Here is a 27257-nt window from a genome sequence, read left to right as displayed (position 1 = left end):
GCCGCTGCGAAGGCCGTGGCGCTGTTGCCTGCTGTACGGACCTCCTATCGCTGGCTCTTGGTCGCTCTGCGCTCGGGTTACTCTTCTCTATGGTATGTGTGAGACGCTCTTGCTTTGTTTACATGCTTTCTCGCTGGTCCTGGCGGTGACGTCAGGCTGACTGCGCAGGCGTGCTAGTGGAGAGGCCGCAGCCCCAGGGACGCGACTGAACCGAGTCAGTCAACAAGAGGCACCGGGGATCAGCGGAGGGCGGGCCCTGTGTGTGATTGAACGACCTAGGACCTGACTGCAAGAGCTGGGGACCTGCAATACTGGGACCAGCACTGTCACTGGGGGGGCCCTGACTGGGGCAAGGTATCACTGTCACTGAGAGACCCTGATAGAGCCAAGGCATCACTGGGGGCCCCACACAGGAGCCCAAATATCACTGGGGGCCCAAACATCACATTTACTGGGGCCCCCATTAGGGAGCCCTCATATTTATGTCACAGGGGCCACTTTATAGGAGCCCAGCCTTTACTGTCACCCGGGGCCCTTCATAGGAGCCCACCTGTCACCGGGGGCCCTTCATAGGAGCCCACCTGTCACCGGGGGCCCTTCATAGGAGCCCACCTGTCACCGGGGGCCCTTCATAGGAGCCCACCTGTCACCGGGGGCCCTTCATAGGAGCCCACCTGTCACCGGGGGCCCTTCAAAGGAGCCCACCTGTCACCGGGGGACCCTTCAAAGGAGCCCACCTGTCATCGGGGGCCCTTAATAGGAACCCACCCATTACTGTCCCAGGGATCCCACTATAGGAGCCCACACTTTACCGTCACATTGGGCCCCTTTTGTAGGAGCCCCCTTGTCACACGACTATACACATCATCGTTATAGTAGTGCAGCCATTACTGTCGCTAGGAGCCCCTCTCCTAAGCACCCCATACTTGCGGTACTGTTTCAGGGGCCCCTCCTGGGAGCCGACCAGTCACTGTCTTCTAGGTTGTCACTGGCTTATCGGGAGCCCTCCCGTCACACGGATCTCCGCCTGGTGCTGACACATCACTGTTATTGGGATCTCCAGTAAGAGGCCCATCTGTTACTGTTCTGGGGAGAGCACGCTGACTTCACAGGGGCCCTTTAGAAGAATCTAGACCAGGGCCACACCTCTGAGTCGCCCCTCGTGACTCATCTCATAGCAACTTCATCATTCACCTCATCTGACGTTGTCACCCCCCCCACCACCAAACCCTAAAACTGGCTGGACAGACGCACAGCTTTACCTTGTGAGCGGGCAAGCAGAAAGGCTGGGGCCACAACCCAGGAAAATCACAAACAGCCAAGGGCCTCATCCCGGGGGCCCTGTGCATAGAGGACCCGGGACAGGATGGGCAGAGGCGAAAGAGATCCCAAGAGGTATTATTTCTATTACTATCTTTGTTTTGTTTTTTCATTAATTGGATATATGCAGTGTCCTAAGATGGCCACTAGGGGTGTATGGATATGAGTCGTAACCTGACTGAGCTATCCCTCCAGCCAGCAAATCGGAGGTGGCAGAGGCATTCCCCCCACCTCACTGCCACATGTAAACAATGGGTATGATTACATGCAGTGGCAGGGATTGCCTCCGCCGCCTATGATTGGCTGGCGGGATAGCTGAGGCGGGTTCATGCCGTATCTGAGCTCATCACTAGTGGCCACAAACGATACAATCTTCTTTTAGATTTACCAAATTTATTTATTAGGCGGATGCACCTAACCTATCCAATCTGGCCGGCCCTTGGACTACATCGTTAAAGGGTAACTCCACTTTTGTGGGAAGAAAATAGCAAATAAAAAACACAAAAAAAAGAATATAGCGTAAACAAATGCTACACAAGTCATATTGTAGTTACATGTTATTAAAAATTACCTTTTTGTTTTTAACCTGCAGCGCTGTAATTTGCAATGCAATATGGCTACCTGGAGGTGTTCTGATGGGTGCAGAACGCCCCCCCCCCCCGCATTTACTGCTTGTGTGATTGGCTTACTGAATTTCCCAGAAGTCTGCACTAAGATGCATGTCAGATTTCAGGCAGCCCCTGCAGCAAAAAATTATATTATTATTATTTTTTTTTTTTTCCTTGAGATACTCCTAAAGGGATTCAAACCCTACCATTTTCCTGAATAGAGCCCTGTAAGTGCAGCAGCTGTTTGATCATTATAAAGTCACTCCCATTCACTCTGGACATGGACCCAGAGAAACAAACAGTTATTTCTTCACAATAACAAAAGGTTGGAATCTGCAACAAACTTTGTAAAAATCCCTGCAATGTACAGAGATCACCCAGAGGGGAATGTCCCCCCCCCAATAAAAGTGGAGTTACTCTTTGACCTTCAGAAGATTTACCCCCCTTCATGACCGGGCCATTTTTGGCGATACAACACTGCATTACTTTAACTGACAATTGTGCGGTCATGCAACACAATAGAGCTTTCTTTTGGTGGTATTTGATCACCTCTCTGGTTTTTATTTTTGCGCTATAAACAAAAAATTAGTGATTTAAAAAAAAAAATATATATATATATATATATATATATATATATATATATATATATTTGTTTTATATACTTTCTGCTATAAAACATTAAATTAAAGTGGAGGTTCACCCGAAAAGTAAATTTTTAACAGTAGATTGAGGCTCATTTTGTGAAGGGGAATCGGGTAGTTTTTTTAAAATCTAAGCTGTACTTACCGTTTTAGAGAGCGATCTTCTCCGCCGCTTCCGGGTATGGGCTGCGGGACTGGGCGTTCCTATTTGATTGACAGGCTTCCGACGGTCGCAAACATCGCGTCACGATTTCCCGAAAGTAGCCGAACGTCAGTGCGCAGGCGCCGTATAGAGCCGCACCGACGTTCGGCTTCTTTCGGCTACTCGTGACGCGATGGATGCGACCGTCGGAAGCCTGTCAATCAAATGGGAACGCCCAGTCCCGAAGATCATACCCGGAAGCGGCGGAGAAGATCGCTCTCTATACGGTAAGTACGGCTTCGATTTTAAAAAAACTACCCGATTCCCCTTCACAAAATGAGCTTCAATCTAATGTTAAAAACTTTTTTTCGGGTGAACTCCCGCTTTAAAAAAAAAAAAACGAAAAGTCTTCATACATTTAGGCCAATATGTATTCTGCTATATATATTTTTGGTAAAAAAACAAAATCCTCATAACCGTTTAATGATTGATTTGTGCAAAAGTTACAGCATCTACAAACCGGGATAGGTACTGGATTTTTTTTTTTTTATACTAGTAATGACGGCAATCTGTGACTTATAGCCAATAGCGTATATTGATTGGTTTGCTCAAAAGTCATAGGGTCTACAAACTATGGTATGGACAGGGTGGATAAAATCAATGATTTATAAAAAAAAAAAAAAAATCTGTTTTATTCAAATCAGATTTTTCAGATTTTTTTTTATTTTTTTTATCGAATGTATTTTAATAAAATGCCTTTGGAGTAAAAATCTATCTAAAGATGGTTTTCTATTTAAGATACATTAATAATTTAGTTTTATTCAGCATGAAATGGAGCTTAGTTATGTAGCATGAGGCTGTATCATCTGCAATATTTACATTTTTTGGTAAACTCATTTAATGAATGCAAGCTGACATAACATGCACTGCATTGATGCATTCACACAATTTCACATTAACTGTGAGATAAAACAAAACAAAGTTCAAGAATATTCCTTTATCCCATTGTCTAAGTCAGGGTTTCTCAACTCCAGTCCTCGAGGCGCCCCAACAGGTCATGTTTTCAGGATTTCTCTCAGATGAAACGGCTGTAGTAATTACTTAGGCAGTGATGCTGATCAAATCACCTGTGCAAAATAATGGAGAGCCTGAAAACATGACCTGTTGGGGCGCCTTGAGGACTGGAGTTGAGAAACTCAGTGCAGTACAAACTGTATGATTGAATCGGTTCTGATATCAACGTTTTTCTAACCTGACAGCTTATTATTGGGGAGATTTCTCTTCATTTCCTGTCCTCAACAGACAACAGGAAGTGAAAGAGAGAAAATCTCTTCAAAGTGAGGGAATTCTCTTGTGAGACGGTTGTCACTGGGGCACATGTCCCCATTGGAAGATTTCCCCTCTATTTCCTGGTGGTCACTAGGATGGGGACACTGACTGCTAGAAAAACCTGACAGGTGTTTGAATCTCTCTCCGCTCTATCCAAAAATAAAGTATATACTTTATAATTAAAAATATTGCCCTTGAATACATTTTAAAGTGAGATTTTGATTGCATTTTTTATTCAAGTATGTACTGTATTCCTATCTATTAAAGTCCCTTCTATTGCTCTCAGCCTCCAAGGGCCAGATCCACGTAGCGCGGCGCTTCTTTACGTCCGGCGTAGCGTATCTCGGATACACTGCGCCGCCGTAACTTACAGCGTATTTCCCGTATTCTCAAAGAATTTGCGCCGTAAGTTACGGCGGCGTAGTGTAACTGTGTCGGCGTAAGGGCGCGCAATTCAAATTGATGAGATGGGGCGTGTTTTATGGTAATACGTCTTGACCCGACGTAAATGACGTTTTTCCTGAATGGCGCATGCGCCGTCCGTGGGGGTATTCCAGTGCGCATGCTCCAAATTAACCCGCAACAAGCCAATGCTTTCAACATGAACGTCATTCTACGCCCGACGTCCATACTTAACATTGGCTACGCCTCATATAGCAGGGGTAACGTTACACCGAAAAAAGCCTTACGGAAACAACGTAAAAAACTGGGCCGGACGTACGTTTGTGGATTGGCGTATCTAGCTAATTTGCATACTCAACGCGGAAATCGACGGAAGCGCCACCTAGCGGCCAGCGTAAATATGCACCTACGATCCAACAGCGTACTAAGACGTACGCCAGTCGGATCGAGCCCACATTCAGTCGTATCTTGTTTTGTGGATACAAAACAAAGATACGACGGGGCATCTTAAAAGTGACGCGGCGTATCGATAGATACGCCGGCGTAATTCCTTTGTGGATCTGGCCCCAAATCTACAATTTTTTTTTTTTTTTTTTCCTGCTGTGATCTGACTTCTTGTTGGGCCCCTTTCACACTGGGGCGGGAGGTGCGGTTGGCGGTATAGCGCAGCTATTTTTAGCGCCGCTATACCATCGGAATTGCGGCCGAAAAAAGGGTTAATACCGCCGGCAATGCGCCTCTGCATAGGTGCATTGCTGGCAGTATAGCCGCGGTTTCTCATTGCTTTCAATGGGTAGCAGGACTTCTGGAGCGGTGCCGCCAGCGCATCGCCTCAGTGTGAAAGCCCTCAGGCTTTCACACTGGAGAAACGGCATCCACTGTTTAGGGATGGTTTGCAGGCGCTATTTATAGCGACTGCAAACCGCCTCAGTGTGAAAGGGGCCTTAGAGGGTGGCTACGTCCGTTCTCCATCTTCCCAATGTATGTAGGAACGTAGCCACCCTCTCTCTCACTCCAGAGACAGACTATGGGATGTGCAGTGTACATGACCAGAACTAACATGCATTGCTCTTAACAAACAGATGTGAAAGTTTCCTTTTCCAGGAGAGGTTCAAGAGGTCACAGAGAACATCAGAAGGAAGAAGGGAAACACCAACTGTTTCATGAAAAATAGATTACAGGGCCATTAAGTAGAGGAGGATGTGTATGGATTGTTTTTTTGGAGAATAAGAGTAGTGTTTAGTGTCACTTTAAGTGCTCTTCTGCCACCATTAATGAGCTTCATCTTGGGACCGTTGTTCCCTTGTTAGTCACTTAAGGACCAGGCCTAGTCTGACCCTTTTTATTTACAAGTAAAAATCTGTATTTTTTTTTTTTTTGCTAGAAAATTACTGAGAACCCCCCCCAAAAATAAGAAAATATATATATATATAATTTTTTTTATTCCATTGTTTTTGTTTAGCAGAATGAAATGGCGCTTGTTGCAATTTTTTTTAATGTCGCACAGTACGTATGCATTTTTTTGGGGAAAAAATACACTTTAACCACTTTAGCTCCGAAAGAATTTACCCCCCCTTCCTGACCAGAGCACTTTTTGAGATTCGGCACTGCGTCGCTTTAACTGACAATTGTGCGGCATTGCACCCAAACAAATTTTACTTATTTTTTTTCCCCCACAAATATAGCTTTCTTTTGGTGGTATTTGATCACCTCTGCGGTTTTTTATTTTTTTGCAAAAAAAAAGTCAGAAAACTTTGAAAAAAAAGGTTTCTTAGTTTCTGTTATAAAATTTTGTAAAGAAACAATTTTTCTCCCTCACCGATGTGCGCTTATGAGGTGGCACTAATGCATTAAAATCTGGCACTAAAGTGCACTGATGAGGAGGTACTAATAGTCAGCACTGGGGAGACGACACTGATGAGGCACTAATATGCAGCATTAATGGGCACTGATAAGAACGCACTAATATGCAGCACTGAGGAGATGGCACTGATGAGGAGGCACTTATATGCAGCACTGATGGACACTGAGGAGACGGCTTTGATGAGGAAGCACTGCTATGCAGCACTGAGGAGACGGCACTGAAGGGCACTGATGAGGAAGCACTACTATGCAGCACTGAGGAGACGGTGCTGATGGGCGGCACTGATGGGCGACAATAACTGACATCACTGCAGTGTACTGTTGGGGCTGCACTGATGATCAATGCCCTTATTATCTGTGTAGCTCTCCCCTGTGAGAAAATGCCGCTGATCGCCTCTCCTCACACTCTGAGTGAGGAAAGGAATTTCGATAAGCGGTATTTCCTTGTTTACAGGTGATCAGCTATGATTGGACACAGCTGATCACTCTTTACTGAGATTGATGACGCGTGGTGTCCCAGGAACACAGCGCATCGCCGATTTCTCCCCCCCCCCCCCCCCCCACGTAGCATGCAAGAGTGGGACGATATCGTATGATGTCATCCCAAAACGAGGGAGTTACCTTGCGCCTGTCAGTTGTCAATACAGCAGGCAGAAGGTGGTTAAAAAAAAAAAAAATATTATTTAGAGTATTAAGGGAGGGTTATAACCTGTCTATCCTTTTTTTTTTTTTTTTTTTTTTGCTATGTGTCCCTTTGGGGGGATTTGTCTTCACTTCCTGTCCCACCTCCAAAATAGGAAGTAAGGAATTTCTGTTTTTCCAGTCATGGAGTCTCAGAATCCCACGTGGTCATTACCTGGGGCAAATGCCGCCTGCCTAGAAACTCCCATCCCTCCCAGTCTGACACCCACCCATCAGGACATTTTAATATTTGCATAACTCCTCCCAAGAGCAGAGCCCTCAGTCCTGATGGGCTGGGAGAAGGGGGACTGAGGTCGGGTGCTGTGATGTAATCAGAACTACAGGTACAGCCCCCTGCTGGCCCCTCCCACCAGCTATGATCTTCCTGCATTGCATAGGGAAGCAGAGAGACCCAGAAGTGACATCACTGAGTCTAAAATATGTTATATTATGAAAACGGAAAGGTTTTATTTAAACATTTCATTATCTTGTTCATGAAGGGGGTCAAAGAGGAAACGGGGAGGGCAGAATGTAAGCAGAGAAAACTTCTGCTTCAAGCCAGACACAGCCAGGTCATTAGCAATTCCATAAATAGGAGAGAACAGCCGTGGCCTCTTCCTTATTTCTTCAGTAAGGTTTCCTTGTTCTAAGTATAACTTGTAATCTCTCTGTATATTTGCATGTCTTGTGCAATAACCGTTACACAATCTACTTTTACTAACCCAGTTGTGGAACAATCAGATGATAAGATCGTGCTTTGGGCAGATAACACAATGAAGACTGTACACCAGCATATGGGAGGATCGTACAACGAAGGGCTGTACATTTCCGGGGGTCATTAGTCACAAAAAGTTTTTTTTTTTTTTTTTTATTTTGTGATCGGTGAGCTGAACATGAAACGGCTGTTTACAAACGGCACCAAATTATCGGTAGTATCTCGGTACCATCAATGAATGGTAAGGATTTGGAGAAAAAAAGATGGACTTTCTAGGCACTTTTGCTAAAAAAAACGTAACAAAATATTTTAATATTACACAATTATTACAAACGTAACATTAGATGCATCCAAAAGAATACATAAAATAGAAGACATAAAAGAAAAGGACCACGTGTTGGAACCAAAGAGAGAGTACTCAATTGATAGATTTCGCTTGTTGCGGGGATGTACGTAACGAAGATGCCCACGCTGGAACGAAAAAAATAGTATCTCCTAGGTAAGTAATATCCACGAGGTTCTACTATACCAGGGGTCTCCAAACTTTCCAGTCCAGTTTACTGTCCTTCAGGTTTTAGGGGGGCCGGACTGTGGCCATCGGGAGTAGAAAATTTCCCAGCATCAGTTGGAGTAAATGCCTCATCTTTTGTGTCAATGAGAAGAATTGCACCCCATAGTTGGTGTCTTTGGTAGGAATTATGCCTCATCCTTGGACTCATTGGGCCCCATTGTTGGTGTCATTGGGAGGAATTGTGCCCCATCATTGGTGACATTGGGCCCCATCGTTGGTGTCATTGAAAGGAATTGTGCCCCATCGTTGGTTTCATTGGGAGAAAATATGCCCCATCATTGGTGGCATTGGACCCTATCGTTGGTGTCATTGGGAGGAATTGACCCACCCTTGGGGGTCATTGGATCCCATCGTTGGTGTGATAGGGAGGAATTGTGCCCCATCATTGGTGGTATTTGGGCCCTATCATTGGTGTCATTGTAAGTGCCTCATCGTTGGTGTCATTGGGAGGAATTGTGCCCCAACGTTGGTGACATTGGGCCTCATTGTTGGTGTCACTGGTAGGAATTTGCGGTGACGTCCTCAGGATATTGAGCCGCTGCGCGCCCCCGCATCGCGGCAAACGTTGTTGCAGGGTGTCGGCAAGCCCCCCCCCCGCAACACCGATCTAGGTAAATAGTCTATCACGGAGACTCTTTACCACGTAATCGGCTTTTCCTCACTCGCGTCTGTCAGACGCGAGTAGAGGAGAGCCGTTCGGCTGCTCCGTTGACAGGGGGGGTGAGTGCTGATCAATTATCAGCACAGCCCCCCCGAGGATGCCCACTGGACCACTAGAGATGTAAAACAAAGATATGCCTCCCGAGGATGCCACTAGACCACCAGGGATGTAAAACAAAGGTATGCCAATCAGTGCCCGCAATGGATGCCAATCAGTGCTCACAATGGGCATCACTGATTGGCAGGCATTGATTGGCATCCATTAGTACAACACATACATGCCGCCCATCTGTTCCGCCTATCCGTGCCCATCTGTTCCGCCTATCCGTGCCCATCTGTTCCGCCTATCCGTGCCCATCTGTTCCGCCTATCCATGCCCATCTGTGCTGCCCATCAGTGCCGCATATTAGTGCCCATCATCAGTGCCACCTCATCAGTGCCCATCAGTGAAGGAGAAAACATACTTATTTACAATGTTTTATAACAGAAACAAAAAAAAATAACTTTTTTTTTCTAAATTTTCTGTCTTTTTTTTTTTTTTGTTGCAGAAAATAAAAATCCTACAGGTGATCAAATACCACCAAAAGAAAGCTGTATTTGTGGGTACAAAATGAAAAAAATGTAGTTTGGGTACAGTGTAGCATGACCGCGCAATTGTCATTCAAAGTGCAACAGCGCTGAAAGCTGAAAATGGGTCTGGGCGGGAAGGTGTATAAGTGCCCTGTATGGAAGGGGTTAAAGTAACGCATCGCAAAAAAGGACCTGGTCATGAAGGGGAGTAAATCTTCCAGAGGTCGAGGTTGAGTTGTTTAAATGCTCGTAATATTTTTTTGTATTTTCCCTCATTTTGGTGAACATGCTCCTCTAATCGGTTTGTTTCTCTTTCTCTGTTTAGCAGCTGATCCAGCTGGAGCCCCCACCATGAATGGTAGTTTGCCCCTAGAGGGACTCGGCTCCTCCTCCTCTCCATCTCCGAACTGGAAGGAGTTCTGTGAGATTCACGCCCATTCTGCTGCTCTTGACTTCGCCCGGCGGTTCCGGGTCTTCCTGACCGAGAATCCACAGTACGCCACGCCGGGGGCGGAGGGCAGCTTCTCCAAACGGTTTGCCGAGTTTTTCGTGGAGCACTTTGAGACGGAGGTGAACAAGACCCATATCTCGGACGGCCCTTCTCCCACTCACTGCAGCATCGCTCCATTTACAGGTGCTCACACCTCGACCAGGGACCTGTCGGAGACCTGCAGTGACTCCTCCCTGGCCTCGCCAGTGGAGACTCAGCCTCGCCAGGACTCCTCTGGGATCACCTCCGGCCTGTCCAGCAGTCAGTCCCACAGCTCTGAGGACGTCTCCACCTCTTCGACCACGGCCAAACCGCGTCTGAAGAAGCGGTTCTCGCTGCGTAACGTTAGTCGGAGCGTACGGGGTAGCGTCCGGGGGATTCTGCAGTGGAGAAGCTCGGCGGAGTCCCCCACCGAAGAAACGGGGGCCAACAGCAACTGCAATTCCTCAGCCGGTAGGGCAAGCGGAGAACGATGGACACACAGGTTTGAGAAGCTGCGGCTAAGTAGACCTCCGGCCCCCAGGCTGGAACTGCGGGACGTGCGGCGGGAAGGGGTTTTGAACTTCGTGGTGGCAGAAGAGGTGAACAGCAGCAGCCGGGCTCGGTGGCAGAAGTGCCGGCTTCTCCTGCGAAAACCTGAGATCAATGGGTGTCTATTGGAGTTCTACATTCCTCCCAAGGTGAGCCATAACAAAATCCGCAAAGGAGAGTACTCAGGGACTGGACCACCAGAACAAGTATGCAGTTCAGTAAAGTCAGGGGCGGTTATCTGCATGTTTGTTCTAGGTTAGCGGCCCAGAGTATTGAAGCTGCTGGGTTGGTTGAGTCAGTCATCAAGTATTTTTTTTTATTTTTTATTTTATTTATATCAGGAAGCCGCTCCCAACGGACCACATACAGTGCATACTAGCTCATTATGCCTTTGTCTTGCAGGTTTTTTTTTTTTTTTTTTTAAATGGGGAGGCATGTTCAAGAGAGAAATAATTTGGTGGGGAATTCCTCTCACTTTGTAAAGATTTCCTCTTCTTTCCTGTTGCGTCCTTCGCAAAGCAAAATCTCTCTCCATGGTTTTCTCTTGCCCGGCTATTTGATGATGAGAGATGGCATCTTAAGAGGTCACAGAACTTCTCTTCAATATCTGACTTCTATGAAGAGGCTTGGGCATGCCCCTATAGATTGCTGAGTTCCCAAGCCCTGTCATATAGAAGCGGCATGCCTACCGGCTCTCTACCCAAAGAGTATTGATTATTCAGAAGAGTCCAGCAGCACAGGGTAGAGATCCTGAAAAGCTAATGGTGACTGTTTTGGTGCCTGCTATATGTCCCCTTATACTTCCTTTCCTTTTATTTTTCGCTTCTTTTTACATTTTAGGCCACAAAGCCACGGGTCAGCATCCCATGTACGTCTATTGCTGACGTACGGACCACAACGTCATTGGAGATGCCAGACAAGGAAAACACGTTTGTGTTGAAGGTAAGGAGCCATGGTGGAACAGGCCAGGCTTCTTTTATTTCATTCTAAAAGCAAAAATGGTTTGATTTTTATTAGGGTTTTCTTTTTTGGATTGTGATTTTTTAAACTCTATTGATGTATATTAAAATGAGACTGACACATACTTACCCAGCCACATTCTGTTGCCACCTTCTTATCACAGCTTCCCTGTCTGCCTAAGCATCAGTGTCAACTGGTGTAGAACATTAGACCAGAATGACGACATGGCAGCATACGTGAAAGTGTTGAGGCCTAGTGATTGGCTGGTCAGACCTGAGCATGGTCTCATAAGGAAAGTCAGGGCTTCCCCATACCCTGAAGCCCTATTATGATGTAGAGGGAATGAGCAAAGTGACAGGGTCTCTTTAAAGTGGTATCTTTCTTATAGTTTAAAATAAAGTGGTTAGATTTCCATAATCTATATTTAGTATCTAATGATTTAACACTATAGCAGACAACGCTTGCCTTGAAATACAGTCCTTGCCACTTGACGACCAGCCCATAGTAAAAATATATCATTGCTTTGATGTTAAATACCAGAATAATGGCTGCCGTAACCCTGGTATTTTTTGTTTACTATGACTGATTCTCTGTAAGATAGGATTCGCCACAAGATCACTTTTGGAAGAGGCAGGGAAGGATGTTCCCGCCGGTTCCCAGACGTTCCTAAGCTTACCTGACCCATCAGTAGACTGGGAGTGATCCAATGCTGACTTTGGGCATAGAGAAGAGAGACCCCAAGATGGCTGCCACTCATCTCTATGCCCTTGGAAGACTGAAGCAACCTCTGACGTCGCTTCCTGTTCACAGGCCATAATAAATAAATAAAAACATTTTTTTTTGTTAAAGCAACAGTTCAAAAATAATTTTAATTATTTTTTTTGATGTTTTTGTTTTTATTGGTAAATGATAGATGTTTGGGTCTTTTTGACCACATATCTCTTAATAAAGAGGACCTGTCATTCTTATTTCTATTACAAGGGATGTTTTCTCGTTAGAGCGAAATCAATAAAGAACAAAACAACGCAAATGACTGTTCATTGTCTCTGAGGTGATAGATGGAGGTCTGGCAGCAGGGTGATATGGTGGATGTTAGTAACTAGTAGCAACCATGTGCATATATATAATATTATATATACCGTATTTATCGGGGTATTGCGCGCTCCGGCGTAGAGCGCGCACCCCTAAAGTGGACCTGACATTCGTGTAAAAAAAGATTTTAGTATTTACAGTTTTGGTGTCTTGCGTGGCTTCCATCGGCGGCCTCGTCGGGTCCGTCTGCGGCTTCGGGTGTCCTCTTCGTCGGGTACGGCGTCCTTCTGCGGCATCCTCCCCGCTTTCCCGCGCCGAGTTTGAATACTGCGCCGGCATATACCGAGCGCAGTACACTCGTGTATAGTCGGGCAAGCCTGGCTACTCTCGCGCTCACGTCCTGTACGTCCAGGACGTGAGCGCGAGAGGAGCCGAGCCTGCCCTACTATACACGAGTGTACTGCGCTCTGTATATGCCGGCGCAGTATTCAAACTCGGCGCGGGTATCGGCGTATATCGCGCACCCACGATTTTGCCCTGATTTTCAGGGCAAAAAAGTGCGCGGTATACGCCGATAAATACGAAATATATATATATATATATATATATATATATATATATATATATATATATATATATATATATATATATATATATATATATATATAAACAGACACACACACACACTGTGCTATCATCTCTTGAACATTGCGACCAATCAATTTCCTTACAGCTTTTCCACTGTCACTGCTGCAGTTCAGATATGTGTATATATGCCCCATGTTTGCTTAGTGGATCTATGTTGCACTAGTTTCTTTTGTGCTGTGGCATTGATGTTAATTTCTCTGAATCCCCAGACAGAGAATTCCTTGGAGTACATACTGGAGTCGGTAGACCCTTTGCAGATGAGATCCTGGCTGTCTGACATACAGGACTGCATGATTTCTAGGTAAGTCTTGCGTCACTCAACAGTAAGATACTGTTTTGTTTGTTTTTTTCTAAAGTTTAGTAGATTACGTTTTAATTTTATATTATCCTTTTAGCTCCTGAGTAATATTGTCCTGTGTTTTGTTTTTTCTCAGTAGGGAAAGACCTGACCCCACAGAACCTATTCATATAAACCATTCGGAAAGTATGCCCAGCCGGGATCTACCTCTGTTACCCACGGAGAGCAACGAGCAGCTCTGCCAAGGTATAGGCAGCCACGTACCTAATGCATGTCACCTGACTCCAGCAGAAAGTGTGTTCTAGCTTCTGGTTTACATCGTCATGTTATATCTGTGTTTTGTTAGTAAGACCTGAGAGCAGCTTTTGCCAGCTGCAGAAGGCATGGCAAGGATTAACGTTTTGGTACACATAAAACTAATATTTTTTTGTATTGGTTTGTGTTCTAAAATTTGTAATAGGACGTGTGTGGACAAACTTTTTTTAAAATTTTAAAGCGAACCTGTGCTTTTCCCATACTGGACAGATTTGCTTTATGGTACTTGCACACGGCACTGTTGATTGAATATCAGTATTTCTGGCCTTTTTCTTTTTGCGTGTTTCTGCATGTACATGAGTAAAATACATTCTGGCTCTCAGAAGTTTACATGCATATCCACGCATAAAATACTGACTGACAACACCTGACTTCTGTTTTTCATTTTTTTTTACTTATCTATACGCACACGTTTATGCTTCTGTATGTACAGGCACATTGAAAACAATGGCCTGCATATAGATCAGTAAAAAAAAAAAAAACACTGAGTTTTTAAGCAGCAGTGTGCAAGAGGCCTTCAAGATTAACGCCAGCGATCCTCTCTCTCATAAAGGTGATCAAAAGCAGCGCTCGTTCACTTTTACAAGCGGCAGAAGGGGCCTACCCCCTCCGGCCACTGAGCGCCGCAGTTTCTTGGCTCTCCTGTCTTACTAGGAAGCCTAGAACTGCTGCCAGTGGTCACACCAGCTGTCTATAGGGATTAAAGCGGGGGTTCACCCAAAAAAATGTTTTAACATTACATTCAGCATACTAAGGACATTTACTGTATGCAGGTCTTTTTTTTTTTCTCGGTACATACCGTTATATTGTCTTTTTGTCCAGGGCTTCCGGGTTCTGATGACTGCGGGACTGGGCGTTCCTATCCTTGGATTACATGATTGACGGCTTGTGAAACAGTTCCCCTGTCGCACAACGCGCGTCACCAGATTTCCGTAAATAGCCTGCGCCTGCCGTGTAGAGCTGACTGCGCAGGCACCGTATAGTACCGACTCGCAGCTCGGCTATTTCCCGGAAATCTGGTGATGCGCGTTGTGCGACAGGGGAACTGTTTCACAAGCCGTCAATCATGTAATCCAAGGATAGGAACGCCCAGCCCCGCAGTCATCAGAACCCTGAGGCAGGGATGGGAATGCCCAGTCCCGCAGTCATCAGAACCCTGAGGCAGGGATGGGAATGCCCAGCCCCGCAGTCATCAGAACCCTGAGGCAGGGATGGGAATGCCCAGCCCCGCAGTCATCAGAACCCTGAGGCAGGGATGGGAATGCCCAGCCCCGCAGTCATCAGAACCCTGAGGCAGGGATGGGAATGCCCAGCCCCGCAGTCATCAGAACCCTGAGGCAGGGATGGGAACGCCCAGTCCCGCAGTCATTAGAACCCGGAAGCCCTAGACAATATCAGAATATAACGGTATGTAAGGAGAAAAAAAAAAAAGACCTGCATACAGTAAATGTCCTTATTTTGCTGGCTCTAATGTTAAAAATGTGTTTTTAGGGTGAACCCCCGCTTTAAGGAGAAATTTCTGTTCCCTGATCTTCTCTATTGTATATGAAACCAGAAGTGACAAGGATTTTCGACACTTCTGGTTTCGGCTGTAAAGCAATCGCTCAAACCGTTCTTGGTTTGATTGACTGCTTTAGAGGGCAGAGGAGAGATCTGGGGTCTAACGGAACACAGGTCTCTCCATAAAGAGGTCTTGTCACGGCCCCAGCTATTTTTTTGACACTCTAGCTTTTTTACATTTTTTTTTTACTTTATTATGATAACAACGGATGAAGAACATCCTTTGTGATGGCAATAAAGTTGATAAGAGATGTAAAGGTACAGCGTCAAAAAAATACATTTAAAATAATTTTTAAAGTGAGACAATGCTGGTTGGCCCAGTGATGACACATGCTTCTCCCAACCAGGTGTTACTTCAGCTCCTGTCACTGGGAAAAAAGATGTGAGGGGGACCTTGCGTGATTGTTTCCTTTACTCCCTGATAGGAGCCTATGGTGGCCTTTCTGACCGGCCCTCTGCATCCATCTCACCCACTTCAGTTTCCATAACCGCCTCACACTTTGACTCTATGGAGCTTCTCCCGCCAGAGCTGCCTCCACGAGCACCTATCGACGAAGTGGAGAGACCGCAAAACGCTATGGGGGCCCCTTTCCCAGACACCCCAGACACTGCAGGTGCGTAGAGTTTGCGTAGATTTCAGTTGCTTATTTAGGAGTGAGTACAGTGAGGGTCTTCTAATGGGTTCCTTGTGAAAGGAAAGGAAACTCCTCCTCACAAGTTTTAGCAAGCAGTAAGTCGTACACAATGCAGATCTGAGTAAACACTTTTACCTTTTACTACCTATAAAATCTTCATATGTGACCCTCTGATTTTAAGGCTTGTCATAGGTGTCTGCCTTGGAGCTTGCACTTTCAAAATCAAGTAAGCAATGGCTACCAGTGCACCCTGGTAAGGTGTAGGCTTTGCCTTAAGAAGGTGGAGTCGGTCCATACAGGTAGATGGTGCAAAAATGATTCGGTTGACCGTCTCTTCTTCTCTCTGGGACTCTCTTTTGTTGAGATCCCTGCATTGAGTTCTCAGATCTGCAGACCTGCTGTGCCCATTATGAGGAGGTCAGGCTTTCCCTTTTGCATTTAATTTATATTATGTAAAATGTAGCAGGAGGTGTGGAACACTCTATATACAATACAGGAAAACCTAAAACTCCCAGAAGAATAGATACCAAGCACAGCAAACTCTTTATTTAATTGAAACATAAAATTTCAGTAGGCTAACTTATCGACCTTTCATTATGGGTCTAACGACCAGGTATTCAGTTTCAGCATAGTGTCTTATAAGATAGATAGTGTAGACCTAAAGTCTATTTTTGTTGCGATTTTCTTTATCAAATGTATTGTATTTTATTTATTACAGGTTCTTGTATAGCTTTTCATTCACAAGCGCACCATAGATTTTACTGTATATAGCGCTGTCAATTTATGTAGCACACTACACATATATTGTACATTCACATCAGTCCCTGCCCTCGAGGAGCTTATAATATAAGGTCCCTAACTCCTATTTGAAATATATTGTGTTTTTTTTTTTTTTTTTTTTTTAATTTCCATTTTCTAGCTTCATTCCTATGCCAAGGAGAGCAGGAACCTGGAGATGGGGAGCACCCATTGTCTGAGTACCAATGGTTCCATGGTACACTATCACGACTCAAAGCGGCCCAGCTTGTGCTTGCAGGGGGCACCAACAGCCACGGTGTCTTTTTGGTGCGGCAGAGTGAGACTCGGAGAGGGGAGTACGTGCTGACTTTCAACTTCCAGGGCAAAGCCAAGGTCAGTCACTATTTATCTCTATTGTGCCGGCTCTGTCTTTCTTCTTTCCTCAAAGGGTGATTTGCACTCCCTCTCTCCTCCCATAGCACCTCCGTCTGTCCCTGAACGAGGATGGCCAGTGCCGAGTGCAGCACCTCTGGTTTCAGACCATCTTCGACATGCTAGAGCACTTTCGCGTGCACCCGATACCTCTGGAGTCAGGGGGCTCAAGTGATGTCACCCTCATCAGCTACGTGGTGTCTTCTCAAAGGTTGCATGGTAAGTGTTTTTCACGTTACAAGCAGAAAATATGTCAGCACTTATTTAATCTCAGTCTGGTGGCACACAGCCATTTTTTTCAGCTGGAGATTTACACGGCTGCTTATATCCATGTATTGACCCTCTTTTTTTAAGAGGCCCTAAAGTCTACTTCTAACCAAAGTTTTTTTTATTACAGATCCCTCTGTTGCCCTGTCTCTAATTTGACATGAAAGGCTGTGCCATTAACTGCAGCTCCACTCTTTGCTAATGGGCTTTAAAATAGCTTAAATTGAATCTGTGGCAGGACTATGGACATTCAAGTATTTGCATATTCTTAAGAAGCACTGAATGAGCTTTAAAACAAACCCCCTTTACTCTCCCTAGCCCCAGGCATTGTTGACCAATCAATGCCTAAGTTTTAAATAATTGTTGATGCCATTAACCTCTTCATGACTGCGCTATAGCCAAGTAACGGCTTCAGCGTGGTCGTACATTGCGGGGAGGGTCACATAACGTCCTCCCGTGATTGCTCTTCTCACGTGCCCCCTGCTGCATACATCCGCAGGCTTTTGTGGTCACTGTGCCCTTGAGACACAGCTGATCACAGATCGTGGTAAAGAGCCAATCACAGCTCTTTACCATGTGATCAGCTGATTACAATGTAAACAGGATTTGCCGGTTATCGGCATTCCTGTTCTCATGCTTCAAAGCACATGTGTAGAGTAGAGCCGATAACCTGCAAATCCATACAGGGACATCTACACTGATAATCGGGGCACTGATCAACAGTGCCTGTCATGCTGCCAGTCAGTGCCACCTATCAATGCCCTCCTCATCAGTGCAGCCTATAAGTGCCCATCAGTGCAGACTCATCAGCGCACATCAGTGAAGGGGAAAAATTACTTCTTTACAACATTTTATAACCAAAACTAAGAAAAACTTTATTTTTTTCATAAAAAAATCTTTTTTCATCTGTTATAGCAAAAAAAAAAACCCCACTGGCAATTAAATGCCACCAAAAGAAAGCTCCACCTGTCTCAAAAAAAATGATAACATTTTTGTTTGGGTACAGTGTTGCATGACCGGCCTGGGCAGGAAGGGGGTGAAAGTGCCTGGTAGGCAAGTGGTTAAAGAGGACCTTCCACCTTCCTATATAAAATCTTGCCCAATCCCTCTTTTACCTTTTTTTTGCTGTTCAATGTACAATAAACATTCTCACTAGCCTAGTGAATCACATACTGCCCTCTTGTTATCCTCTCTGCTGCACGCCCAGGCCTGTGCCACCATCTCTTCTGTACCATTGGCATTCGGCTGTCACTTCCTGGTTCTTTGTGCATGTAGTAATTATCTGTGCACAAGCGTGCGAATAATTAAAGCTCCATGTATAAAGTGAGAAAAATAACTTGAATGTGCATAACAGAACAAATGCTGCACTATCACCAATAGTTTATTTGTAATAACCAGTGAGTGTCTGTGATCTGATATTTAATGTGTTTTCAGCAATCATCAAAATAATCAGAAAAACTCTCAACCAATCATAAACAATAAAACGGCAAAATACATATAATACAACTTGTGATATATATCACTTCCAGGTAAGTGCTGCAAGTACAAAACGCCTCCACCACAGTGAATTCTTTTTTTGCAAACTCTCACCTCTCTGTATTGACCTCCACAATAAGGGTCAATATGCGCGCCAACACTAGATGGACTCCTTTCCTTCTGAATCAGCAAGGACTCTGAACCTCAGCAGCTCAGGTGGGTGGATGGATGATTCAGCATGTATTTACATGTTAAAAGACAATGAGAACATATGCTTAGTTTTTTTTTTTTTAATAACAGTGATCACTGTTAGTTAAAAAAAAAAAAAACGAAGCGTAAAAATTAAAAGCCACTCGCATGTTTTCAAGTAGAACTTCACCCAAAAGGGGAAGTTCCGCTTTTTCTCCTTTTAAAGCGGGGGTTCACCCTAAAAAAAAAAAAAAAAATTCTACCATGCCATTCAGCATACTAGCGCCGAGCTACAGTATGCCTTTATTTTATTTTTTTGCGCCATACTCACAGTTTAATCCCTTAGTTAAGTTTCAGACTCCCCGCGGGGAGTAGGCGTTCCTATGCAGAGGGGAACATGATTGACGGCCGGCTATGGCGCGTCACGCTTCCCGAAAATAGCCGAAATAGGACTTGGCTCTTCACGGCGCCTGCGCAGTCAGCTCCTAGTCTGTGCGCAGGCGCCGTATAGCGCCGTGAAGAGCCGAGTCCTTCTCCGGCTATTTTCGGGAATCGTGACGCGCCATAGCCGGCCGTCAATCGTGTTCCCCTCTGCATAGGAACGCCTACTCCCCGCGGGGAGTCTGAAACGTAACTAAAGGATTAAACTGTGAGTATGGCGCAAAAATAAATAAATAAAGGCATACTGTAGCTCATGCTGGATGGCATGGTAGGAACTTGTTTTTTAGGGTGAACCTCCGCTTTAACCTCCTCTCCAATATGTAGGCTTTTTTTTTTTTTTGAGTTTCCGGGAGGAGAGGGTACCTGATTTTGATCAGTTTGTCCCCCATCCACAGTCTCTTGGGACCTGTCACAGATCCCAGGTGACTGCGGGACAAATCGCACGGCAAAGTGTGGCTCACACATGAGCTGTGGGCAGCCAGTTGGATGCTGAAGGAGTCAGTCGGCTGCCCACAATTAGGATGCCCGCACGTGCACCTGAAGACAGGTACGTTTTTTTTTTTGTCAGCAGTTACAGTATTTGTAGCAGCTGACTTTAAAATTTGTATTTACAGGGCTAAGAACCTCTTTAAGACCAGACCTGAACCTTTATAGCTTTAAATGTATGAAGCTATAAAGGCTCATGTCTTATCTTAATACATGTGAGTTGCTTTTTATTTTCATGTTGTAGGTTTTTTTTTTTTTTTGGGGGGGGGGCACTATATGGGTTCTCATTGTCTTTTAACACATAAATACACACTGAATTATCCATCCGCCCACCTGAACTGCTAAGTCCTTACTGATTCAGATGGAAAGGAGTCCATCTATTGTTGAGCGCATATTGACTTTTGTTGTGGGGGTTAATAGGTGATTCAACGTGGTGGAGGTGTTAGGCTTCATGTACACTGCTGCTGGTAAACGGACGTTTAGGAGCAGTTGGGTGTTTTAGTTTCAGCTTCCCCTGAACTCTCCTCTTTGTTATCAGTACATGTACACAGGGTGGTTTCTAGGAAATTGAGTTTAGAAGCATTTATTTTGAAAGCAAAAAAAATGCGTTCAGGACGTATTTTCAAAGGCATTTGAAATGCCCAAATGCCTGTAACAGCTTGAAAACGCGTTTAAGCACGGTAACGCGCGTTTAGCCACGTTTCGTCTGGAGGCGTTTTTAATGGAGATACATTTTTGACTATTGTTTTTTTGACTACTGTTTTTTTTTTTTTAAACACAAGCGCGGCAAAACTGAAGTTTTTAAACATTGCTATCTGTCAAGTTAAATCGTTCAGGGGAGGTTTTAAAACGTCTCGTGTAAATTAAGCCTTTCTTGCACTTACCTGGGCTTTTGCATGGGACTACTACTTTCAAAATGATATGGACTTTTGCTGTTTTATTGTTTGGTTGAGGTTTGTTTTTTTTTGTTTTTTTTCGGAGTATGTGATGATTGCTGAAAACACATAGAACATCAGATCAGACATTATTACTCACAAATAAACTATTGGTGATGGTGCAGCATTTATCCTTTTATACACATTCTGGTTCTTGCAATCCCCTTTCCCCAATGATGCAGTGACAGATCTCGTGTATGCGCACACAGAGATCTGGCATTGTGATGTGGAGTTTTGCAAGTGAGATATTGCATTGTTTTCATGCTGCAGGAACAGCAACATCTTGGGTATCCTGGGGCTGCAGTGACTAAAGTCGCCGCTTTTCCCTCCCCTCCCAGCATTGATTTGGCAGACTTTAAGGCCCCTTTCCCACTGGGGTGGGGGCAGCATCGGCGCTTTTCCCTCGCCGCTTTTAGTGGTGCTTTACCTCCAATTTTGCTGCACTATTTGGCCGCTATGCCGGCGGTATAGCCGCGTTGCCCCATTGATTTCAATGGGCAGGAGCAGTATACACACCGCTCCAAAGATACGGCTAGCAGGACTTTTTTTTATCATTCTACTAGCGCACCGCTCCAGTGTGAAAGCCCTCGGGGCTTTCACACTGGAGAGACAGCAGTGGCTGCTTCAGGTCGGTTTGCAGGTGCTATTTTTAGCACAATAGCGCCTGCAAAACGACACAGTGTGAAAGGGTCTTGATCTTTTAAAGTGGTTGTAAACCTTCAGCTTTTTTTCTTTTAATACATTTTTTGTTTTTATTTTTTTTTATAAAAACAACAAACATGCCTATACATACCTGGTCTGTGCAATAGTTGTGCACAGAGCAGCCCCAATCCTGTTCTTCTGGGGTCCCCCGCTGGCACTCCAGTCCCTCCTCTTCATCGCCACTTTCCTTGGTGGCACCCGGGCGGACTCTTTCCCGAGTCCCGCTGCTGCTAATTTAATGTTTGCTAAGAATATGTAGATATTTGAAAGTCCATGGCCTGGCCACATATTCCCTTTATGTTAGCAGGAGGCATTAGATTGACTTCAACATCCATACTTGTTAAATGGCACATGACCCACAATAAATGACCCACAATAAATACTCCTTAGAACATTATGCGCAGTGTTTTTGGCTGGAAGAGATCGGATTCTGACAATTGTCAGCATAAAATATCAGTCTCTCCCCATCTGTAAAGAGCTGAAAAAGCTTTTATGAAAAGCTGTGGATAGTTTGTGATCATCTGATCATCACCTTGACACACTCAGACTGAAAATCCAGCCCACGTGCCGTCACTTTTACAGCTCAACCTGACCTTAGTAGGTTGGGAACATTTTTTTATTTATGTTTTAGCTATTTTTTGAAAAGTGGAATCCTCCCTTTAAGTCTGATTTAATTGAACATTCTCATCATGTGACCCGCAATTGGTTGCTGGAATTTGTTGTTGTTGGCTCTGTTGAGCAGATAAGATGTGAAGTCTGTAGTGATAGGTCTGCATTTTCTATACAAGATGGCTACCAGAGGAAGTCGCATATGCTCAGCAGAGGAGATGTCTCTAAGTGCTTTCTCCTCTCCCCCCCCCCCCCCCCCCTCCACATGCATTACTCTCCCCCTCCCCTTCCTCTCCACTCCATCCTCTTCTCTGATTGGGCACCATCTGTTCTTTGCAGGCCGAGACAGGGCTGACAGTAGAACGACCGTATGTGAGGTCCCTCACCGCATCCCAGACTCACCATCAAACCCCATCTCCATTGGAGCGAATGACTGTATGTAAGTGCTGACTACAACCATTCATGCCCCATTTGTGTCCCTTCCCATAATCCCCTCCCAGGGAGGTGAGAGTTAGGGGGGGGGGTGTACCTGTGCAGACACCAGGCATTGTGGGGTTTATCTGGGATTGTACACAGTAGCCAACCTGCAGAAGAGTTGCAGCTCCCAGCATTGCCCTGATAAGGTGTGCTGGGACTTGTAGTTTCTTAATAAATTCAAGACTGCACATCACCTAACTTACATGAGGCTTTCTGTCTTTGTAGAACACCACAATGTTAGATTACCAGTCACCAATGGCTTTGAATATTCATTTTTACAGCTTTGCTTTTTTGATCATGTTAGGCACCCTAATGAGCTAGGAGACCTCATGTATTATAATAACATAACTAAGCCCTCTGGATGTTGTCTTCAGAGTAAGTAAAGTAAATATTGGGGTAATCATACAGTTTTTATAAGAAGACTAATACAACCACAATCATTTAATACATAATATTGGAATTCTTACTAGAAGCCCATCTCAACTTGTTCTCTGTGTGATTCAGTCTAATGAAAAACCAGGGGGTCTTTACATAAGGAGGTATTGAGCGTTTTATGTGCAACCAGCATTTTCCTTTTTTTTTATAATGGGACAGCAGACAATATTCTACCCATTACCTCCATTATACCTTAAAAACCTTGTTTGTTACCCTTTTGTTCTGGCAAAACCATTTCCCAGCGTGGATCCTGTGGGCCTATACCATGCCTGTAATCACCTAGTTGGGATTCTGGGTTCCATATGATTCCTGTAATCGCCCAGTTGGAGTTCTGGGGCCCGTACCATGTCCTTCTAGCTATCAATCCTTAGTCAGGACCAAGAGCCATCTGTGATAGCTCTCTCTATGCTGGGAGTGTGCAGTGAGCACGCTCTCTGCACAGAATCTTCGGCCGCTAAGATGTGTATGTGCAGCATGTGGGTGTCGCCCACTTGCTGCCACAGATATCTCACACAGGTGGCAACGGGTTAATGTCCATTCTGAACACATAGTTGCAGGAAAGTAAATTGCATAATCTACTGCCTGTAAATAATGGTAACAAAGATGAATCCGCCCTTTATGTGTTCGCACCACTGCGCTTATGAACAAATGGCGATAATCAAATTTGCAAGAGTGAATCGGCTACTTAAAAAAAAAAAAAAAATCAAACCGTAAAAAACATATTCTAAAACCCTAAAATTAGTGTAATAAAATATAAGTAGCGCTGTAAACAATGCAAGATGAAATATCCGTTTTCACAGGTATTCAAAAATAATGCTAATGTCCATAAACGTCACCATGTGACAAAAGTGAATATGTGCACAAATTCCCAAAAATATATATAAATGTGTTTAAATATTAATTAAATATAAGTCCATATATCGCATCAAGTAGGTTTGTGAAAAAATAATGATAATAGCTTCCAATCTTCCACCACACCCGTTGTCAGTGAATCCTCTCCCGTCAGATGCAAAACTCACCAACTCAAATTGCCTTACACACTCGTGTTCTCGGCGTGTAAACGTGTACAAATAGACCTCACTGTTTAATAACACACTTAAATCTTCAAATATAGCACTCACATGAATCTCAAAAAATAGAGCAATACACACTGCACAGCAAACACTTGTTCAGAGATGAACCTAAAACCGAGTATATTGGTCGCGGCGGACCCAAGGTGTCCACCGATCGCTCACCACCTCCCCGCTGTTCCTTCTTGGAACTCCGCTTCCTTGATCGGCCTTGATACGTCACAAGTTCATTTCAGATGGTTGCTGCACAGCCACGCCCCGACAAGTTTCATCATAAAAGACTTAGTCATGGGATTAATCAATCCCATAACTAAGTCTTTTATGACGAAACATGTCAGGGCGTGGCTTTGCGACAACCATCTGAAGTGAACGTGTGACGTATCAAGGAAGCGGAGCTCCAGGAAGGAACAGCGGGGAGGTGGTGAGCGATCTGTGGACACCTTTTTGGTACGCCGCGACCAATATACTCGGTTTTCTGTTCCTCTCTGAGCGAGTGTTTGCTGTGCAGTGTATTGCTCTATTTTTTGAGATTCATGCTATATTTGAAGATCTAAGTGTGTTATTAAACTGATTTTACGGTATCCCGCTATTTTTGAGCACTAATTTTATTTACATGCGGAGCTTTCTGGCAGTGAATTGATTGGAACTGGGATTATCTGCTATACCTACCAGTGAGGTCTTTTTGTACACATTTACACGCCGAACACGAGAGTTTTGCATCTGACGGTAGAGGATTCACTGACACCGGGTGTGGTGGAAGATTGCAAGCCATTATTATTTCTCTTCCGTTCATGGACGGACACGGCAGCAATTCACCTTGGGGTATTATCCTCCCTTTTAGGAGATTGACTAGGCAGAAAAACAGCATGTTAAGTGTTAAAACACTCCACACAGTACAGTACCTCCCAGGGGGCGGATCCCCCGGGTACATCCCTCTCTCTGCATCATGCAGCCCCAGTTTTTTTCTGCCTAGCAAAAGGAGATGACATGGCTCTTCTGGGCCCATGTGCTCTGGAGATTTTTTTGCGATTTTCTCGCTTTTCTTTTCTTCTTTTTTTCCTGTATTTTTGGATCCTGGGATCTACAATCAATTATATTTTTTGGAATTTGTGCACATATTCACTTTTATGGACATTGGCATTATTTTTGAATACCTGTGAAAACTGATTTTTCATCTTGCATTGTTTGTTTACAGCGCTGCTTTTATTTTATTACACTAATTTTAGGGTTTTAGAATGTTTTTTATAATAATTTACTTCCTGCCTTAGATTTATGGTGGATGAATGGTACTGGCACTGGAACTGGCAGGATCAACAGGCATATTTTACAGTGGGAAGTTAAAGAAACAAACAATGCAGTCCTATTGTTATGGGCAACTTGAATCATGTATGTGATTTTTATTTCTTGCCTATAGTTCTATTTTTTTATTTTATTTTTTCAGTCCTTATTTAAGTTTGTATGGTGCTCTTACATTCTTCTCTGGTGAATGGTTGGTTTCTTTTTCAAGAGATAAAAGTTTTTTTATGCCCTTTTCTGCATCTGTAGGACACCTCCTGTGATCATTGCAAATTCCTCTTTATGTTATAGCTTTAGAGATGATTTTGTACTTAAACACCCGCTAGATCTATATTCAAGATGGTGTTAGTTTGGCTCATGAATGTGTGTCTTATATTTCTTTTTCTTTTCCTGTTTGCAGAGGCAGCCAGCAGCCGTAATCCTCCCCCACTGCCCCCCCACCCTTTGTCGCGGCATCATAGCGCAGAGGGGAACATGCAGCCGCCCTGGTACCCGCCCAGCACCTCCCCTCCAGAAGATTCTGTGATCAGCCGGCCTCCTCCAGAGCCTCCCATCACTCAGCACGAGGAGGGCGCATCACCTGTCGAAAATCAGGAGGAGGCCGCAGTCCGCCTGCAGCAGTTGCAGCCGGGGGGCGCCAGCTCGGAGGATATGAGCGATGCCAATGCTGCTTCACGCGCACGAGCTGTAAACAACCAGTATTCCTTTGTATAAGTGGGGTCAGGCTAAGTAACAGACCGATTTTTTGGTTGCTGGATCTTGCTCCCATCCTGCTGTTTTTTCAGCTTGCCTTCCCAGGCAGAAACACAGTCTTGTTTTCTGATATAGACACACTAACGTGGCTAGACCAGAGATACTAGAGTACGCAAACCCACTGCAGCTCCTCCCCCCGTATGTGAATAATATAGGAATCTTTCAACTACACTACAGCTCGGTGACACCGGGCACACACTAAACTTCATACTAACAGGTCCATTCAAGGTCTGCTAATATGGTACACTACACCCTTTTAAAGAGGGCTCACCTCAACCACAATGTTCCTGATTACAGACTAGACCGGCCATTGTTACCAGTGTTCCACAAGAGGTTGCTAGAGGTTCTGTGGCTGATTGAGCTCCTATCTGATGGTGCCTACCTAGTTCCAGGGCCAACAACACATGGTACAGCCAGTAGCATGGCGCCAGTTATCTTTTTAAGCTGTCTGTAATGGTGGCATTCTAACCATCCCTGTAAAGGGAGAATTCTTCCTACTGACCAGCCATGTTATGGGCATTTTTCTAACTGGCTTGGTTTTAGCATGGGACTCCTGAGAACTGAAAATTATCTCAAGGGTTCCTCTGGGGTAAAAAGATTGAAAGAGGCTTTTCTTGACTCCTTCCATGTAGCCAGTGAGTTCAAAGAGAACCGGTCATAATTGAAATCATGCAAGCCGGCTTGCTAATAAAAGGTTTATATCTGCCCTAATTTGAAGCAACACTTATTGTTGTTGAAGCTGGACACTTTAGCTTGAAGCTTAGACAGAATTGTAGAGTGTGCTGCTCTCAAGCCCTAGGTTGGGTCACTTGCCAGTGCTAAACGCTGGTGGGGGCTCGTCCTTTGCCCAATAAATTTAGGAAGGGAAATCTGCACTCCAGGAACATTCAGACACTGATAATTTTTATTGTTCTGGAAAAAAAGTACCTGCCTGGGACCTCGTACAAGGGAACAATAAAGTTGTCAACGTTTGAACTTTC

The 27257-nt window shown here is 44.6% G+C and overlaps 1 protein-coding gene across 5 annotated transcripts; it reads left to right on the top strand.

Annotated features, from left to right (window-relative positions):
• The first annotated feature begins 143 nt into the window (after positions 1–143).
• Positions 144–27257, top strand: SH2B1 (SH2B adaptor protein 1). Of its 5 annotated transcripts, XM_040356260.1 has the most exons (10): positions 145–1395; positions 9828–10672; positions 11364–11465; positions 13373–13464; positions 13598–13707; positions 15762–15950; positions 16891–17102; positions 17189–17360; positions 22586–22685; positions 25925–26034. In XM_040356260.1, exons 2-10 carry the CDS (start codon positions 9854–9856, stop codon positions 25941–25943), a joined length of 1815 nt encoding a protein of 604 aa, XP_040212194.1. In that variant the 5' UTR covers positions 145–1395; positions 9828–9853; the 3' UTR covers positions 25944–26034. The 5 variants fall into 5 exon arrangements, with proteins under 5 accessions (XP_040212191.1, XP_040212192.1, XP_040212190.1 ...); XM_040356257.1 differs by lacking the exon at positions 22586–22685 and having other exon boundaries at positions 144–1395; positions 9831–10672; positions 25925–27257; XM_040356258.1 differs by lacking the exon at positions 22586–22685 and having other exon boundaries at positions 144–1395; positions 15816–15950; positions 25925–27257.

The sequence above is a fragment of the Rana temporaria genome, chromosome 6, assembly GCF_905171775.1.
Source record: "Rana temporaria chromosome 6, aRanTem1.1, whole genome shotgun sequence".
NCBI lineage: Eukaryota > Metazoa > Chordata > Amphibia > Anura > Ranidae > Rana > Rana temporaria.
Note: the sequence above shows the minus strand (reverse complement) of the source record. Positions and strands in the feature narration are given on the sequence as shown.

Bases quoted from the DNA above. Each gene is read 5' to 3' on its own strand.
- SH2B1 (XM_040356257.1), top strand. From the start codon at position 9,854: ATGAATGGTAGTTTGCCCCTAGAGGGACTCGGCTCCTCCTCCTCTCCA. The intron at 13,465-13,597 runs GTAAGTCTTGCG...GTTTTTTCTCAG, and splicing joins CAGGACTGCATGATTTCTAG to TAGGGAAAGACCTGACCCCA. The intron at 13,708-15,761 runs GTATAGGCAGCC...ACTCCCTGATAG, and splicing joins CAACGAGCAGCTCTGCCAAG to GAGCCTATGGTGGCCTTTCT.